Consider the following 19052-nt stretch of genomic DNA (forward strand, 5'->3'; position numbering starts at 1 on the left):
CTTGATGGAACAGCAGACTTTGAACAAAAGAAATTGAGATAACTTGAAAGCAGCATTTTCCACACAGTGTGGAACTTGGATGTTAACAGTTATATTGGGAAGGGTTATGCTGAGTTGCCTTAGGAAATACTAGGCAAAAAAAAGTTAAAGAGGTTTCTTAACTAGTGCTCTGGCCACTTGTGTGCATTGTATGTATTTCTAAAGAGGAATGCATAGTATGTAGCATTCATTTTCCATATTTATTAAATAGCACCGTCTCCTTTTTGCAAACATCTTGCAGGGTAAGCATTCCTTGGAACACAGTTTGGGAAAATAATGCTTGAAAACTCTCAGAAGGTTGCTACTGAAAAGCTAAATCCACAAACAGATGCTGCTCTAGTTGCTGGTCACTGAGACCTAGAAGTTCATTTTTTTTTTTTTTTTTAAATGAAGCTCTCAAGAGGAGATTAAAGAATTTAATCAGGCCAGTTAAATTCTATTATGTGCTCTGCCAGTATCTTTCACAGCATACATTGATGTCAATCAAAGGAGTTGTGAAAAAATGTTTTTTAAAAATACTTTTTTAAAGCCAAGTTGGTTCTGCGAATTGGCCTTGGTTGTACAGTAATTTTCATACAAGTTTCAAGAGCGATGCCCTGGCAGCCCACCCATATTCCTTCAATACCTTTTTCACTTTTGTATTTCTGACTGAAAAACGACGAACAGTGTAGCAGGCATGTACTTTTGTGCTCTTCAGTGTGACAATAATGTTTCCATACTCCTCACTATTCTCTGTTGGCCAATACTGATCACATTTTCGCTGCAAAAAGGAAAAAGTTGTCAGTTCCAACTGCAATTGATGCCCCATTTGTTCTGTTGGTAATGTGATCTCCAGTGTCTTGAAAACAGGTAATATCACCATGTAGTTGACCCGAAAAAGGAACATATGGGTCCAATGCCTTAGAGATAGACATACCTCTGAAGAGTTTAACCTTGGGACAACTTTGGGTAAGATAATTTGTGAAATGGGTCTCATATATTCATGAACATCTTTTAACAGTCAGTGTACTTTAAAGAGGGCCTCAGAAAGAAACCTGTGCTTGGCCTATAAGAAATACAGCTGGCTATGTTAGGATGCTGGGCTGCCTTCCAAGTTGCAAAAGAGTCTTGTAACAGTGAAAATCTTCATTTTACCAACTGGGTTACCAAAGGTGAAATGGGGTCTCCACAGTCAAGGTGAAGAAGTAACAATCCTGAGTAACAGAATTTGAGGCTTAGCCTTTATTCCAGCCTAAATCAGCACCATGTAAACTCTTAATCTACTAACTCTAAAATATTAACTGTTTTATAAAAAGGTCTCTTAATGATGGTCAAGGTGTTTCAACAGGGTTTCCCCTCACGCTCCTCCAAATTCTCAGTAGTTCTCCCACTGTACTATGTTTCTTCCAACTTCCCTCCTCCCTCATTGTTCACAGCTCACCTCACGTACTAGCTCCTTTATGAAATCTCAGTTCTAGAGGATGTATCCATCTTCTATAGCATCCCCATTCTAACACTCTGTTCATCCCTCCTGCCATGTTTAGTACCCTCTTGTAAGCATTCAGCTCTTTCTCACCAGACCACAAGCAAGTTAGGGGCAAGAGAAGATGCTTTTCATCTCCTTAACTCTTTATACCTGGTCAAGTTCCTGCCCTACAGCAAGGGCTCCATAAGGAGGTTTTGAATGAAGGCACATGATTAAGACATTAAACCAAGAGGCTCTTACCCTTCCTTTTTCCACAAGGTTTGTAATCATGATAATGATTCCAGTGTTTTGTTCCCAAATCATCCTCCAGAAATCTTCAAATGTAGACTTTAAAGGTCCCTGGGTGGCGATATAGGCTTTCGCTTTGTTGTAACCCTTCAAAGACGACACAACACAAAGTAAGATGAAAGCCGTATCACAGACCAGTTAATAATTCAATGCCTTCCATATTGAATAGGCTGTGGTTTTAGGAAAAGCTCTGTGCAGTATTAAAACACATTCAACAGTCTCTGTGGCACTCTTCAATTATGAGAAACAGGTTTATAAAACATTTCTGACTTACATCGACATAGTTTGCATTAATGTAGTCGCTGTGCTTAGAGTCTTTTCCTGGTAAAGGTCTTAACTTCACCCTACTGTGATCATCTATAGAGGATAAAAAAAAAAAAAAAAAAAAAAGCAAAAACAACATGTGTAATTCACAAACTACCAGCATTCTAAAGCAGAAAACAAGGCAAATAGGCAATGTGGCATCTCTTAGAGCACCCCAAGAAAACTTTTGGCAGTGAAATAGCTAAAAATTTAAAGATATAGCATTGAAACCCATCTTAAAAGCACAGGGCATTTCTCCATCATGTTCTGACCTGTGAGTACCCAAGAAATGCAAACCGGGGGCCGGGGTGGGGGTGTGCCTGGGTGGCTCAGTCGTTAATTGTCTGCCTTCTGCTCCGGTCATGATCCCAGAGTCCTGGGATCCAGCCTCACATCGGGCTCCCTGCTCGGCAGGAAGCCTGCTTCTCCCTCTCCCACTCCCCCTGCTCATGTTCCCTCTCTTGCTGTGTCTGTCTCTATCAAATAAATAAGTAAAATCTTTAAAAAAAAAAAATAAATAAAAAAGAAAGGCAAACCAAAGTCCTTGTTAGTTCAGGTAAAATGACTTCAAGTTTCAACCCTCCAAAGTATCCTTGTCCTGGATTTTAGAACCAAGGTCTTTGATTACTCATGGCCATGTCCCTTTTCCTTTAACATGTATGTGCAAAAGTGATTGTGATATTAAGTCCAAAACAAAATCTATTTGTTGAGCATCTATTTTCAGGAGACTCATTTGCTAAAAATCTAGTTAGATTCCCCCCTACCCCAATAGAACCTAAGTAACTGAGGAAACCAGGGCTGTCCTGAGAGTAATCTCATTGCAGCAATCTGGTCAATGATCAGAATTTAAGATTCCCTTAACCTCAGCTTATGAACATAAAAGTGGGGAGTGGGATATGCGCCTCTTGTTGCCCAGTAAAGTGAGCTTGAATTTTTAGGAGAGCAAATAAAATAAGAAGTCAAGGCCATGATTTCATTTTCTCTAGCTAGGAACAGGATGGGCAAAAGTAAATTAACATTTCTGGTTATAATTATAAAAGTTCAGTTCAAGAAGAAGTCCAATAAGTGGTTTAGCCTAGACATTAATAACCTCAGACTATTTATCGGGCACTTTTTGAAAGCCCTCTTCATTCTTGTGACTGTGAATTGCATTTGTTTTTCTGACAAACGCTCAGACGACACTTGCCATGCAGAAGGGCTGCCTACCAGAAATAGACTCCAAATGACAATCTACCCCCCAAATTATCTGAATACAAACCACTGGGCCTTAGCTCAGTAGCATGATATTGCATATTATTTTTCAGACTGACAAATAAGAATACATATTCTTCAAGTTGCAAGATTCATATTTAATCTAAAAGAGAACAAGCTCTCTAAATAGGTCAATACAGGAGGTGGTACGGTATCATCCACATATACTTGGAAAGGTGTAATGGCTCTGAGAGAAGCCTTTTCACACATTTTGTTTCTTGCACAGTAAGTCATTTCATGACACTTCCATCCTGGCTTCTGCTATACTAAGCCCTTAATATAGGGGTAGACCAAGATGACAGGTGATGTGCCCAGGATCTGACCAGGCATCATGAACACCAGAGTCCAACTTTCTGAACTTGGGAAAAGAAAACTGCATCTAATCTGAATTTGTGAAAGTAAAACCATAAATGAACTGGTGAGAGTACAACCATATCAAACCACAGATGGTACACTTTCCAGGCAATACCAACCTTGGGTGTATCACACAGACACTGCTTTGATTTCCTCCCTCTATTTTGCCACATGCTTATCAGAAGTAAGGACTGCCATGGTAGAAAGAATGGTATGTGTGGATATACTCAAGGCACACATGTGTATGTATCCCTGCCTGAAATACATGGTTAGAAATGAGGTATATAGATGGACAAATCATAATCTCAGCAAGCTAAGCCTTGACTAGGTTGGCCAACAAATACAGTCAGATTCCATCCATTCAAAGGCTGGAAAGAAAAGCAAGGTTTGACTCTTTCTTGTTCTCTTTGTTACCTCCTCATTCTCTCACATAAGTGGAACGATTACTCTTATTCCAAAATGACTTGTGGTTCTTTTAAGACTTTACGTAGAGTAAGAACTAAAACTCTATTAGTAGATGACATTATCTTATACATAAAAATTCCAAGGAATCCACAAAAAATCACTACTAGAATAAATGAGTTCAGCCAAGGTTGTAGGATATGTGATTAATGTTAAACAACAGCAACTGTATTTCTATACACAATGAAAGATCTCAAAATTAAGTAAACAATTCCATTGACCATAGTGTCAAAAAGAATACTTAAATTCAATAAAAGAAGTATAACACAATGCAAACTATAAAACATCATTGAAAGAAATAAAAGATGACCTCAATAAATGGAAAGACATCACATCTTCATGGATGGAAGACAGTACTGTAAAAGTTAATCCACAGATTCAATGCAATGCCTATCAAAATCCCAGCTACATCTTTTGCAGTAATAGAAAAGTTGATCCTAAAACTGATATGGAAACACAAAGGACCAGAATAACCAAAGCAATCTTGAAAAAGAAGAACAAACTTGGAGCAGTCACAGTTTTCAAGTTCAAAATATACTACAAAGCTATAGTCTGTGATCAAGACAAAGTGGTACTGGCCTAAGGATAGACATGTAGATCAGTGGAAGAGAACTAAGAGTCTAGAAATAAACTCTTACATTTATAGACAGCTGATTTTCAATAAGGGCACTAAGACAATTCAGTGGGGGGAGAGAAGAGTCTTTTCTACAAATAGTGCTAGGACAACTGGCTATAAACAGCAAAAGAATAAACCTGGACCCTACCTCATATACATAAGAGTTATTTGGATAAAAGACCTAAATGTAAGAGCTAAAACCATAAAACTCAGACAAAAACTAATGTGAAATCTTCATGATTTTGGACTAGGAAGTGGTTTCTTGGATATAACACCAAAAGCACAGGCAACAAAAGAAAAATTAAGTTTCACCCAAATTAAAATAATTTGTGCTTCTAAGGACACTATCAAGAAAGTGAGAAGACAATGCACAGAATGGAAGAAAATATTTGCCAACTATTTATCTATATAGGGGATTCATATCCAGAATGTATACAGAACTCCTACAACTCAGCAACAAAAAGACAAAGGGCAAAGGATTTGAATAGATATTTCCCCAAAGATGATCTATGAACAGCCAATAAATACATGAAAAGATACTCAACATTACTAATCATTAGGGAAATGCAAATTAAAATGACAGTGAGATACCACTTCGCACCCGTTAGTATAGTTATTTTGTGTATCCATAGATATAGGTGTATAGATATATCTATAGATACAGATATGTAAAAGCAACAAGTGTTGATGAGAATATGGACACTGGGACTCTCATATTGCTGGGGGCAATGTAAAATGGTACAGCCACTTTAGAAAACAGTATGGCAGATCTTCAAAATGTTAAACATAGAGTTACCATATGACCTAGCTATTCTACTCCTAAGTACATATCCAAGAGAATTGAAAATACATGTCTGCACAAATGTTCATAGCAGCATTATTCATAATAGCCAAAAAGTAGAAACAACCCAAATGTCCATCAAATGAATGAATAAACACAATGTGGCATATCCACATTGTGGAGTATTTTTCAGCCATAAAAAGGAACAAAGTACCAATCTAAGCGACAACACGGATGAATTCTGAAAACATCCCACTAACTGGAACAGACCCAGACAAAAAGGCCACATATTCTATGATTCCATTTATATGAAATGTCCAGAATTGGCAAATACATAGAAATAGAAAGTAGGTAAGTGGCTTCTAGGGGTTAGGGAAAAGGAGGTATTGGGAACAGCTACTAATGGGTATGGGGTTTCTTGTTGGGGTGCTGAAAATGTTCTAAAATTAGATAGTCGTGATGGTCATACAACTGTGAATATACTAAAAACCACTGAAATTCAGTTTATATTTAAATCCCCATATAAATATAAATTAACTTGAAATGGGTGAATTTCATATGGTATGTGATTTTTTAACTCAGTAAAGCATTATAAAAAGCTTTATCTATAGTAGTGTTCAAATTTAAATAGTTCAATTTAATGCACTATAAAATCCTATGGAATGTGTTCCTTACCACAGTGTTTGTTAACCATAAACACGTGTGCTCCTGCCTTTAGTGTCAAGGCATCTAATATCACCCAGTGACCCAAACCCCCAATGTCTATGGGAAGTAGTATGGTAGCCATAGAAGTAGCCTGTTTCCTAGGGTATTCCCTTAAGGACCTATAAGAAGAATGCTTATCTATTTGCATCCCTAACCACAAAATATGGCAGGAAGGATGAAATGCATGGGCCCCAAGGACTGGTGGTTCCATCCCTTAAGGTATAGACCACTGAAGGCATTGTACCTGGTCTCAGAAATTCAGCTTATTGATTCCATTTTCAGCAGTCCTTACTTTATTTGAAAACTTGGCTCTCCCCACCTAAAAACAATGTCTAGAGAGCCACAGGACATTCAGACTTTGGTTCCCAACATCTGGTATGAAATCACTTCATGAGAGAACCATAAAGCTCACTCAGAATGTTCCTTTCAATCACCTCATTCTTAAGCGGAGATCCGACAGCTTAATGAAAAACTCAGGGGGCTGTAAATGTCCCCACTTCTTCCTATCCCCTGTTGAAGATGGGCTAATGAGAGGTTAGCTGTCGAGTATACATCATTCTTGGCATTCCTGATTCTGATTGCTTGGCTTTCGGCTTATCCCCAGCATGAAGATTTAATTTCCTCACAGTTGAAGATAGTTTAAAGTTTATTACTTACATGCTAAAATGTTGATGTATCTGTTTTTGTGCTTGTTATCTGGATGATTGGAATGTTCTGCAGTGATGTTCATATCAGCTGTACAGCGCTGGACTTCCTGGTGAAAAAAAAATCAAGATTTCAAAGATTTTAGACACACTTTTGGTGTCTCACAAGAATGTAGGAAAAAAGGAACTACAGATCCCAAAACATGAATTTTCCCTAGCTGCGGCCACTATTACTTCCCCACACTCAACTTCAGAAATAACTGACAAATTCTTAACAAATGTATAAAAGATGTGAAGAAGATAAAAGGATTTCCTTTTTTACTAATTCATCAATCATCTACTTCATTCCAGATTGTGACCTAGGCATGGGGATTACTAAACATCCTATCTCTCTTTGACTATGTCATAGCCTGATGAGGTAGGAAAACATGCCACAAGATAATGCCAGTCCAATGTGATTAATAGAAAGGAGGCCTCAAGAAACGATGGTGGGAGCACAGAGGAAGGCTTCAGGCAGATCATTCCTGAGTCTTCAAGGATGAACAAGAATTTTCCAGGCAGCGGTAGAATCTCCACCAGCATTTGCAGTATGAGTGTAGACCATATACCTCCTTTTATAGCTATCAGAGCACAAATGGACTACCCTCCGTCCTGAAGTGATGCTACTGTATTAGCCCAGTGACCTGTCCTGTGTGGCTCAAATATATACAGATTTGGTGAGTTACTTGTGCACTCCTGTTTCATTTAAATTCTCCTTCTTTAGTTGGCAACTCTTCAGCTGACCTTTGGCACGACTGTAAACATCACCCATTAGCGTAATACAAGGTTGCTGTGAAGTCAAATTTTTCCACAGTGTCTTGTTCAAACCCAAGTATCGGCATTAACCGATAAGGGAAGTCATCAGCAGAACACAGCTGCTACGAAGAGCAGGAGCAAGCGACAGAAAATCATCAGGAGAAATATTTTACACATAACAGATGTAACAGAGTCTAGGTGCATGCAGATTTTTATTTCCCTCTCCACAAAGGAGATGCACAGCAAGTGTGGATGTCTTTACATCAGGCATAATGAAAACAAGGAACTGGCGGTCTTTTATATTCACAAAGCACTTCCCAGTGAGGGGTCTCTCTCTTCTCTCCACGGAGAAATGAACTCCCTGTCATCAAATAATCTAAAGTCTAAAAACAAAGGGTCACCACCCATGCAAAGAGAACACACTCATGAACTCCTGATTCTTGGAAGCAGTATGATCAATTTTTCAGAGTTGCAGACCTTCCCAGTTGTTCATTTAAAAAAAAAAAAAAAAGTTCACAGGTATTAATTCAACACAACTCTTGGGGAAAATGTATGTTTCACAACAATTCTTACTCTTTCGTTACGTTTCCTAAATGTGATAATCTCTGCTCTTTTCTCTTCTAAAATGGTTTATGACCTATGGTTTCACAAATGTTGGTTATAAAGGGGCCTCAGGCTGCCTTTGGTTCTTTTTTGGTCTAGAATGAGATAAAGGGTAGACCGAAAGTGAGGAGTCTGATACCTTGACCTCTCCAAAACATAAACAATGCTACCTCTACTCAAAGTACTTGGAGGGTACTGGCCTTTTAGAATCGCCTTGAATGCCTGAGGCATACTCTTTTCAGTAGTTTCAGGGGGCAGAGAACTCTTGAAAATAGATTTGTTTTCTGGAAGACTTTGATTCAATCTATACATAAATTCCCGAAATTGATGACATCCTTTTGTTTCTGGATTTTGAAGGTCAGGCTTTTGGCATGGGCTGGGTTGCTAAAGCATCTTGTGTTAAGAGATGATAGCTTTTCGTCCTCTGGTTTGAGATTCACTTGGTTTATTGATTTTTTTTCCCCATTGTCTGGATCTGACCACCCTAGCTATGGACTGAGCTCAGGCCTTTATTCTAATATAATGCAATTGACCAGGACTGCTCGGGAGCAGCTGTCTGCACTGTTTAGGGCAGTCATTCAATATAGCCAATCAGACTCTTCGTTATCTAAGACCCTGGGTCTGATCCGTGGCCTCTATTTCACTTTTCCAATTATGTGAATGACAGAAAACAAAGAATAGTCATAAATAATGTTAAATCTGATTTTATGAGAACCCGAGGGGTTTGCCTATGGCCTCCTGATTTTGTCTTGTGGATAATAATGTCATCTGTAATTCCTTGCAGAACTGTTTGGCTCATTTAGATGCTGATAATATCATCTGATCCTGGAGTGGCTTTTCTCCATCAGAAACTGGCATTTCAAAGTTAATGTGATTTTAATAGGTGTTAAAACCCTCTGAAGTGACACCGACTGATGGAGTGTGGATAGCAAAGTTACCTAGTTGGCAGTCTGACCAACAGTTCAAGATTTAAGCTTCTTTGTATTTTACTGTCCATATGACAGAGTTGGAGTTCTCAAAATGAGTATCAACAGGCAAAAAACCACACACACACACACACACACACACACACACACAAGCCAAACGAAAACAAGAGGTGTAAAAATAAAGTAAAACTTGAACGAAAACACCGCAAGTTGATAGAATCACAATTCCTGGGACAGCAAGTGGGGGAAATCGCCTGCTGCCTGGGGTCAATGAGGTGAGAAGCTATGGAAAAGGCCCCTGGAGACCTACTGTCCTACCCTTGTGTGGCTCGATGTGCAATCATGATGGAACAAAACACACCTGGAAACCTTTCAGGTTACTCAGTTTCCCCAAGGATGTTGAGAAGAACATACTCTGGGGACCAGGTGACCGACCACGTGTTAGACTGAGTATTGACAACATTCTCAGTGTGTGCTACTGAAGGTGATCTCTTTAGGTGATGACCATGGCCTGCTGTTTGCCTTGTGACTGACACAGAGCTGGCCTTGCTGGGTACCGGGGACAGGCCATCTTCCTGCTTCTCCTCAGGCTACGAACTGCGGCCACACCCCACGTCTTCAAATGCTGCTGCTTTGACTCCAGAAACCTCTGGATGGAACTTGATTCCTTAGCCAGGCTTTCAAGGTCCATCCTACCTTCCGTCAGCTCCTTTCCCACTCCCAGACAGTTTTACCTCCACGCTCTCTGAAAAGACCGTAGGATTTCCTGCAGCGGGTCTATAAAATACAATTATTTTTTGTACACTATTTGTAGGAATTTTGGCTCTCTCTCTTCACTTTTCATAGAAACCTCAACTATGGTTTTCTTCAGGCTAAGGGTTTAAAAATTTTAAGACATTTCAGACCCTAACTGGCATCTTGTTACAGAGACTAGAGTCCCTTTCTGCCATCTTGCAGGCTGCAGTCTCATGCAGCACAACCCGTGCCCCCCCTTCTGGCAACATCCTATTATGTGTCACCAGCAACTTGGAACACTGGATCTTACATAATGTGATTGGGACCACTGATCCCTCGAGCGCATGGGCTCAGGTGGACAATGCTTTGTTCTCCTGATTTAATATGAACAACTGGCCCAAATTTAGCTCAGCTAGAGTTAATTATAAGCCAGGCGATTCCCCCAAAGGATCTCGTCAAGGGGTACTGGACCTCTGGCCTCGTCTCTGCCCTCAGCCTTCCAACTTGTGATGCTCCTGACTGCCGCCTGTTAATTCTGTCAACCCACACGGCCTCGGAGCTCTCTCCTTTCGAAAGATAGTGCTAGCACTGTTTGGAAACTCCTGCACGAGGGCTGTGGAGGCCAGGGAAGAGTGAGGTTCGAGTCAGCCCAGGTAGCCAAGGGAACAGTCATCGAACGCCATCCCGAGACAAGGATTGATGTTATTTCCAGTGACTGCAAAATCTGCTAGAGGTATAATGTTGCCAGCTCTTAACAGTCTCCAACATTTATCTGACAAGGACAGAACACTTGCTGCCTCACCTCTAGACAAAGACTCAAAATTACCAGTGAATCGTTTTTCTCATTCTTCTCCAAGCATCAAAGTTCTGAAAATAGGACAGCTATTCACCATTTTTTTTTTCTACTTCCATCCAAGATTTTAAAACAAGATGGGGGCAAATAGAAATTCTTCTTCTTTGACCTCCTCCGGAACTTTCTATCCATATTTAGCGTGTACTTTGCTTCGCCCACTCTGGTCTCCACCCTGACCCAACTGAAGTCCTCGAGGGCAAGGTCTCAAATTCAACTCTGTACTTTGTATTATGTCCACAGAATAGCAGGTATTTGGTGACTGTCAGTTGAATTGCCTTTCTCTCCTCTTAATGGCCACACATCGATTGTTAAACAGTATTTTTAAGTTTAAGGTGAAGTGATTAACTTTGCCTAACTTGAGGCCTGTATGCAGATGTTGTGTAAGATTTTTGTAAGTCAGATTCTCAACTCTCTGGAAGGCTCTAGGCTGTAAAGATCATGTAATGGGCTCCCAATATTTTTAGTGGGGTGGGGAGGCTCCTTATTTTTTTTCCTTATTTCCTCTCCTGCCCTCCCCCTCTCCCCACCTCTGGCTTGTCAGCTGCATGATCAGTTTTAGACAATCACTGGTCATCTCAGGTTTTTTCCCTCTTCCTGTATCCGGGTCACTACAGGACACTACTTTAATGAGAGTCTGAGGGCCTTGAGGTCACACATGGGGGCTTGAGTCTGAGAGCCTGGGCTTAACACCTAACTTCTGCCATTTTAAAACTGAGCCACCCAAAGCCTCAGTTTTCCCACGGAGGAAGTTTCCTCCTCTGTAAAACGGGCACCATAGAACAGGACCCTGTTCTGAGGTAGTTCTGAGGAACAAATGAAACAATCCACGTGCAGGGCTGAGGAAATGCTGGCCACCATTCTTCCACTTAAACAGATCTGGAAATCTGGGATTGACTTCACTACTCTCCTGCTATAATGAATGTTCTGTTTTTCTACTTTTTTAAGATTTTCAATTATTTTTAAGTGATCTCTATACCCATTGTGGGACTCAAACCTACAACCCCCAAGATCAAAAGTCACACACTCCACCGACTGAGCGCCCAGGTGCCTCAGTTTTGTTTTTATTTCAGTCACACAAAAATCTCTTTTCCTGAGCTCTTTTTATAGCCTATTACTATCTCGTTTATAAAAGAGCCTTCATAATTTCTTAAATAGCCTGCTACCCATTGTCCTTTTCAGTAGAGCTGCCAAAAACAGATACCACTACTGTCATCAAATATTTCAAAATCTCCCTCAAAGAGAAGAGGCCAGTCTATTAAGGACTCGTTCTGTCTCATGCCTCCCTTTATGTTGCTGCCTTATTGCTCTTTTCAGAAGAAAGGATAGTCTTCCATTCCAAATAGCGCTGATTTTCCACCTTCAGACCAGGAGGAACTGTCAGATGACAACAGCGGCAGCACAAGGCCTGCCTTGTCCCAGCCCTCCCGTGCCGCTCCCTTCACCAACCGCTAATAAGACTTCAGCTATAAAGTTCAATATAGGAGACAAAAGCTCCTAGCCACAGTGTTTGTTTTTTTTTTTTTAAGGATAGAAATAGGGTGCAGATGCCCAGAATTTGTTAACAGGCTTGGTTTAGATGCAGCAAAGCCCATTTTAAGTCAGATTGAGTTTATAGAGGTATAGCTGATTATTTTGAATAATTAAATGGTGTCAAAACCAGCTGTGATGAATAGCACTGGGGTCTCAAATCATAAATAATTGAGAAACTGGAGTTGCATTTGGTCATCCTGATCAAATTCTGTTCTCCAGAGGATAAATGTTTGTCCTGAATACCATCAACATTGTTAAATGCCTCAATATTCTTGCTCAGTCATCCAGCCAACAGTCAATTGAACTAAATCACTTCAACAGCACACACATTTGCTGTCCTCATGAATACAAAATGTTTGACTTTAAACCATGTTCTCTGTACTTGAATAGGCACCTTTTTGGTAAGCATCTAACAGCCACATTAAATACTTGACATGCTTGTGTCTGTCCCATGATGCACAGGACTTTGGCAAACACATCAGCGGGTCCCTTTTGCTCTCCCACCTTTGGCTTCGGTTTTGCTCAGGGAAACAAACAAAAAACCAAGGGAAAGGCTTCCTTTAAAACCGGCTGTCAATACAATTGCCTTTATGATGGCCTCCGGGGACTCCAAATTTGCAGAGACAGAGGCTTGCGGTCCCGTGTTCATTTCTCCTTGTGCCGCCTTTCCATGACATCACTTAATCCCCGAAACCCGGTTTGTGAAAAGAGGTGGGCAGTTTAGCAACATCCCCGTCATGTCATTTCCATTTTAAAGGATCCATTTTAAAGGAAGACTGAACGAGAGAAAGGAACCGACTCACCCGCAAAGCTAGAAGACAGCTGAGCTGCCATGAAAACTTGGCCTCCTCGGCAGAACTCTTGCTGCCAGAGATGTGCCTTAGTTAAGCGCCTCAGTGAAGAAAAGGGCAGTCTGTTTAATAGCTCCTCATTGACACCCTGTCACTGCTGAACTGGCACGGAACCCGGAGCTGGCAGGGCCGTGCGTGCCGCGCTCTACCTTGTTTCCTGCACGACAGTTCTTAAAATCGCAGGGCTGTGTTCGCCCACGTCTTCCCTCCACGGATTAATAGCCGCCAAGCCCGCCACCATCCACCTCTGCAGGGGCTGAACAGGTCACCCGGCACCCTCAAAGACGGGCATCATTCACGTTCCCCCAACTTCGGGATGTCAGGGACATGGGCTCCATTTTTAAAAGCGAGGAAGCCGGGCCATCGGGGAGGCGGCGACGGGTCCGGGGGTAAGGAAGCACACTGCTCCTAGGGAGCCAGCTCCCCGTTCCTCAGACAGCAAACGTGCTGCCTCCTCCATACCTCATGCAGCCCAGGGAGACGAGGCCTACCCTTGCCATGAGGGCTGCTGTCCCAGGGAGGGTTACCAGGAACACAAAACTTGGGGACTTGCCTCATTTCTCCCACTAAGTCTGTTCTTTTCTGGAAGCGCACGTGTAGGACCTGGGCAACCAACTCCTTCCTGCCTCGTCTTTTTGGGGTAAAAGAATGCCTGTCAGAAGGAGAAGTATGAAGAAAAAAAGAAAAAACCATCTCCCAACTTTTTCTGGTATTGTTTTTGTTATGCCCGAGTGGATTCATTTCAAGTTTATAAAAATCTTTATAGAATAAAAGTCAGGTTTCTAGAAAACTACTTTTCAGTTTTGAAACATACCTCAAAATCCTCGGAGAACCCATGCTGGTTATTAGAATAGAGCTCACCAATGTGTTTAACAAACTGTTTGACAGGAATGGCTTCCATGTCATCTGTGGGGATAAAATGATATTCAGAGTCACACAGAATAAACTTCGATAGAACACGTAACACCGATAAGGGATTATTAGAGACAAACATTTGATTTGTGTGAGGAGTAGACAGAATTGCATCACCCGAAGCAGATGTCCTCAAGAAGTCTCAGAATGTATTTTACTTTTCCGTCTTACTAGGATTTGGAATGCCTAGGAGCTAGGTAAAGTACATTCTTTTTTTTTTTAAATATTCAAGGCAATTTACATCGTTAAATTACCACATCATACTCTTAACTGAAAGTCTGAACTTCCTAAGGGTACCTATTTGTCAAGAAATTTTATCAGAGCCTAAGATTTTTATTTTTAAATTGCTCTTCAGTGGGGTCCAGCTTGAACTTGGAGCGATGAAGTTCCATTTCCGGTCTCTGAAGTCGCAGCAATCTTTATACACAATTACAGAGAGATGCCATTGTACCAGCTGGCTTCGGGTACAATGCCATCTATGTTTAAGTGTTCAAAATTTTAGTTCAAGACAGCTGTGTCTACGCGATGCCAAATAATCATTTTGACTGAATTAACTGGATTTTTTGGGTGTTGACAGACTAGGTATAGATTCAGGAAGACTCCCCATTCCAATTTCTTGTGTTGTCACTTCAAGAGGACATTTGCAGTTCATGAGCGCAAAGTATCCATCTTGAGCGCATTTTCCCCGGATCTGACCCGATATTGGAGGACTGGCCACAAAACTGCCACACCCCACTAACCGGAGCTCCCCAACCTCCTTCCCTCCACCCTCCCCCGCAAATATTTCTTTAAAAATACTCCGCTGAATTTGAGATAAACAACAGACATGACATTTACTTTATTCAGAGTGAAAGATCTTTGGCAAACGCACAAACATCTAAACTGCCACAGATGCTTTTCTTAGCAAAGGGTATGAAGATCTGTATGTGTAAATGAGGTCCTACTTTGGCAAGAATGTTATAGATCCAGGCCTGACAATCTGATTTCTCTTCATCTGGTGACAGCTAACATTGACTATGTCATTCCTTCTCTACTTTCTTTCGAGAGAGCAAAGCTCTAGGGTGGCTTTTTGCATCTATTGACATTTTCAAACTTGAATCATTCTTAAGCGGAAAATAGCATCTCTTATACTTTGTTTAAGGAAGGTGACTTATATGTTCATAATCCAAACTGCTTAGCGCAAAAATGTTACTTATCAAATAGATGGTGCTCCATAAGCACCCATTCTTTCCGTGTGACCAATTAAAGACCTAATCATTTTAATAGGCCACCTTATGAAAAAAAATTGCCAAGTTATTTACAAATATTTCAGGATTGGAGAGGTTCATGAATATGCAATCATTTTGCACGCCCAAGAATTCTATAGCTCCCATAATGATGTAACCAGCATTAACAAAGCGAGCGGAGCCAAAACGTTTCCCCAGAATATTGAGCAGAATGCACAGTTCAAGAAAAATTTCCGAAATTATCTGATCAACTTCGCCTAAAATGTTTAGAAGTAAGCAAATGCTACAGTACGGATCAAGTGGCAAAGAAACGATCCGAGGTTGAGAGAAGGATTAATATGTACAAAATTGGAGTCCTGAAAAGATTTAACCCAAAGAAACCCCTCTTTGGACAACAGGCAAACTGAGTGAGAGAGATGGGACACAACCTAGCCCTGCGATCACTTAAGCATATAGACGGTGGCGTTTCCTCCCAACACATTTAGAACCAAAGATGACACTGTTTCTGAGGGGGACATTGTTACAGCGCAATAGGCCAAGAGCAGCATTTATCCCATGATTAACTTAGAAATTGTAAATTCCAATAAATTTATGGTGCACACGACTCTAGTTCAGAATAAGCAAACACCTATCAGCTTCAGAGGTACTTTGCTCTGCAAAGTCAAAAACACGGCATTTTAAAAGTCAAAGCCCACCTCTGGTCACTAAAAATTGTTTTCAGAGTAACAACCTATTTTTTCCTGCCAAGCACTCAAGTCTAATATCCAAGGTAATGCCATCCATGTCCAGAAATCTGTCTGCCTGCTCTTCTCCTGGCTAGATGCAGGAAAAACCCAGCAGAGCTCAGCACGATAATCATGGAAATACATGACTCACTAGTCTCTCCAATTAGCTTCTTTACCCAAGGAAGTCTAACCACACCCCTCTGGGTTTCCAGGCACCATAGTAACATCTTAAAACTACCAGACAGACACACACACGTGTGCACATGCGAGCACACACACACATGCATGCGGTACTGACCACCACAGGCTACCCAGTTAACGCACAGACTTTCAATCAAGATAAATGAAGCTGAAGGGTCACACATCTTTTTTTTCAATATTAAGATGAATATAAGGCTATGACTAATAAGAAGTCCTCATAGTTATACTCTTACATAGTTCTATTAAATTACTCACAAAATGAGCCATTTAATTATAAAATTACCGTAACTAGCAGACGGCCAAGCAATTAGGACAGTGTTGTGGACCTGATCTCAGTTTTTGTCTGGAAAGACCCTGTGGTGTTAGGGGACATCCATCTGAAAGATGCTATCATCTTTCTATCATACAGAGACTATTAGCAGCCACTAACCATGGGCCAGGCACTTTCTATGCCCTTTAGATGGATTAGTGTGTACTCCAATCCTCCCAATAACCCTGGGGGATAAGTACTATTTCCTTACTCATCTCACAGTTGAGAAAATAAGCTCAGAAACATTAACTGAAATCTGGACTATGGCGGAAGCTGGCCACCCAAGGTCAAGGGAGAATGGCTGTGGTCTGGGTCAGAGTGAATGGGAAACTACCAGATGAGGCATTTACTGAGCACCCAGGACTCAGCCAGATTGTAGGGAGGTGGTCTCTGCCCCAGGGCACATTTGTGTTGGAGAAGCAATGGACATCAGCAGGAGTGAGCAAGAATCACCCGGTGCAGATTCCACCGGTCACGAAAAGGATGGATCGGAGGACTCAGGTGAGAACAAACGTTACCAACGTAGTGATGGAGGAAAAAAATAGGAGCTTGCATCAGAGGAAGAGTTTTCACTAACTACAGGTTGGATGGGAGAGGGTGAGGATATATAATGAAATGGTCTCAGGAGAGACTCAGTAGAATGAGAATCACCTGTGCTAAAGGCTTTCCCTACATTTAGCGTCACCAGAACTAGGCGTAAGGGACATTGTTCTCCTCACGTTACACACAAGGAACTGGAAGCAACATGTCCAAAGTGACCAAAAACTCAGCAAGCAGAGCTGGCATCTGACTCCTGGTGTACTGAACATGAAGCTTGTGCCCCCCCACACTGGGACACCCAATTTGTCTTCATTCTCCAAGCACAACTTCCAGGAAGAACAAGGAATGAAATGGAGGATCTCGGTTAACTAAACAGAGTGTCTTGGATAAAACATTCCTGTGTCCTTTTGTGCCAATATTTTTAGTTACAGAATTTTCAGATATCAAAGAATTGAATTAGGCACAAATCAGAGTCCTGCTGCTATCCTTAAATCACCCCAGTATAAGATGTTTGGGTAAGTCCATTGAGAATTAGCACCTTTCAGAGTGAAATTGTTATCTGACATTTTTAGTTACACTTTCTCCAAGATTTCAGCCTTTGGTGGTTAGAATTAAACCTCACCTATAAGAGGCCTTTTATTTTAGTCAACCATCCTTATGTACCACTTCTGATGGAGTCTGAAATCAGTCTTTGGTTTGTACGCACCACAAGAGGCGCATTCACAGAGGGTGACCATCTACTGAGAAGCACCAATGGTGACAGATTCCATGACGGTAAAAAAGAGCTCAAGATGATGAACGTTAAATAAAGCACTGTACAAAATAAAGAATGATGCACTGAAAATAGAGAAATAGAAAACACTGAATAGAACATAGAAATACAATACAAGTAAAATACCATATAAGAAATATAATAGAAAACAGAGAAAAGTGTTTCCCGAATCTGGCTACGTCCCCATTGTACTTGCAATCTGGAGCCAGGTAGAGGGAAATCCCCCCTATATTGGTCTAGGGTTCTAAGCTCCTTGCACATGCTCACTTTGCTTTCTCTTCCTTTTCAGGAATAACAGATAAACAGAAAGGGCAAAACTTCACTTTATTGGTTTTTTTTTTTGGCTGTTAGAAAAAACAACAACAACAACAACAAATAAACTCAGCAGCTGAGGCTGTTCTTGAACATCAATCCCAGGGAGGTGCCGCCGAGGGCTCAGCCCGTTGTAGAGCTCCGTGGCCGCGTCTTCAGCCCGTCACTCAGTAAGGCTGTCTACGTGTCATTCCCCCCACTCCCTAGCTGTCATTTTTGTTATCAATGGTGGAAAGAACCCTCTGTGCCGGGCACCTAGGGGCAATGGTGTACGTGGAGAAGCCAGAGCCAGACGGCCTGGTGGTGTGACTTCACCTCTCTGTAATTACCTTTCCTCATCTGTAAAATGGGAATAATAACGACTTTTCACAGAGAGTTACAAAGAGTCAACAGATGACCAAAGTACTTTTAAGAGTGCTTAGCATTTTGTAAATGCTTGATAACTAGGATTTATTGTTGGGTGCTAATTGCTTTACCCGTGTGGCCCTATGATTTGGGGCTGTGATTACCCATTTTATAGATGGGGAAACTGGCTAAAAGAGATCCAAGAGCTTGGCCAAGGTCCACTGTCTTTATCAGGTGGTGGGGCTGGGCTGACTCCAAAGCCTTGTGTCTTCTACCTTATTTGACCTCTCTCTAGAGCTTAATTTAAATATATGTGGTTAGAGAGGGCAGAAAACCATAATAAATCTTAAAAAAAAAAAAGCATTATTTATTTATTTGAGAGAGAGAGAGAGCGCGCGCACCGAGGGAAAGGGAGAAGCAGACTCTGCATTGAGCAGAGAGGCCTAATGTGGGGTTCGATCACAGGACCCTAAGATCATGACTTGAGCTGAAGACACTTAGCCAACTG

General features: G+C 41.2%; 1 protein-coding gene across 5 annotated transcripts in view; it reads right to left on the bottom strand.

Moving 5' to 3' along the window:
- PTPRG (protein tyrosine phosphatase receptor type G) overlaps nucleotides 1–19052 on the bottom strand; it is a 698698-nt gene that overhangs the window by 29660 nt on the left and 649986 nt on the right. For all 5 annotated transcript variants that reach the window (XM_013052481.2, XM_013052475.2, XM_004738287.3 and 2 more), the window contains 5 exons: nucleotides 14016–14107; nucleotides 6922–7018; nucleotides 2067–2149; nucleotides 1745–1879; nucleotides 665–799 (listed from right to left, as the gene is read on the bottom strand). In XM_013052481.2, the coding sequence (XP_012907935.1) occupies nucleotides 665–799; nucleotides 1745–1879; nucleotides 2067–2149; nucleotides 6922–7018; nucleotides 14016–14107 (542 nt within the window). The remainder of the gene's footprint in view (nucleotides 1–664; nucleotides 800–1744; nucleotides 1880–2066; nucleotides 2150–6921; nucleotides 7019–14015; nucleotides 14108–19052) is intronic.

Source organism: Mustela putorius, unplaced genomic scaffold, assembly GCF_011764305.1.
Source record: "Mustela putorius furo isolate JIRA1106 unplaced genomic scaffold, ASM1176430v1.1 tig00000095_pilon_pilon_pilon, whole genome shotgun sequence".
NCBI classification, from domain to species: Eukaryota; Metazoa; Chordata; class Mammalia; order Carnivora; family Mustelidae; genus Mustela; species Mustela putorius.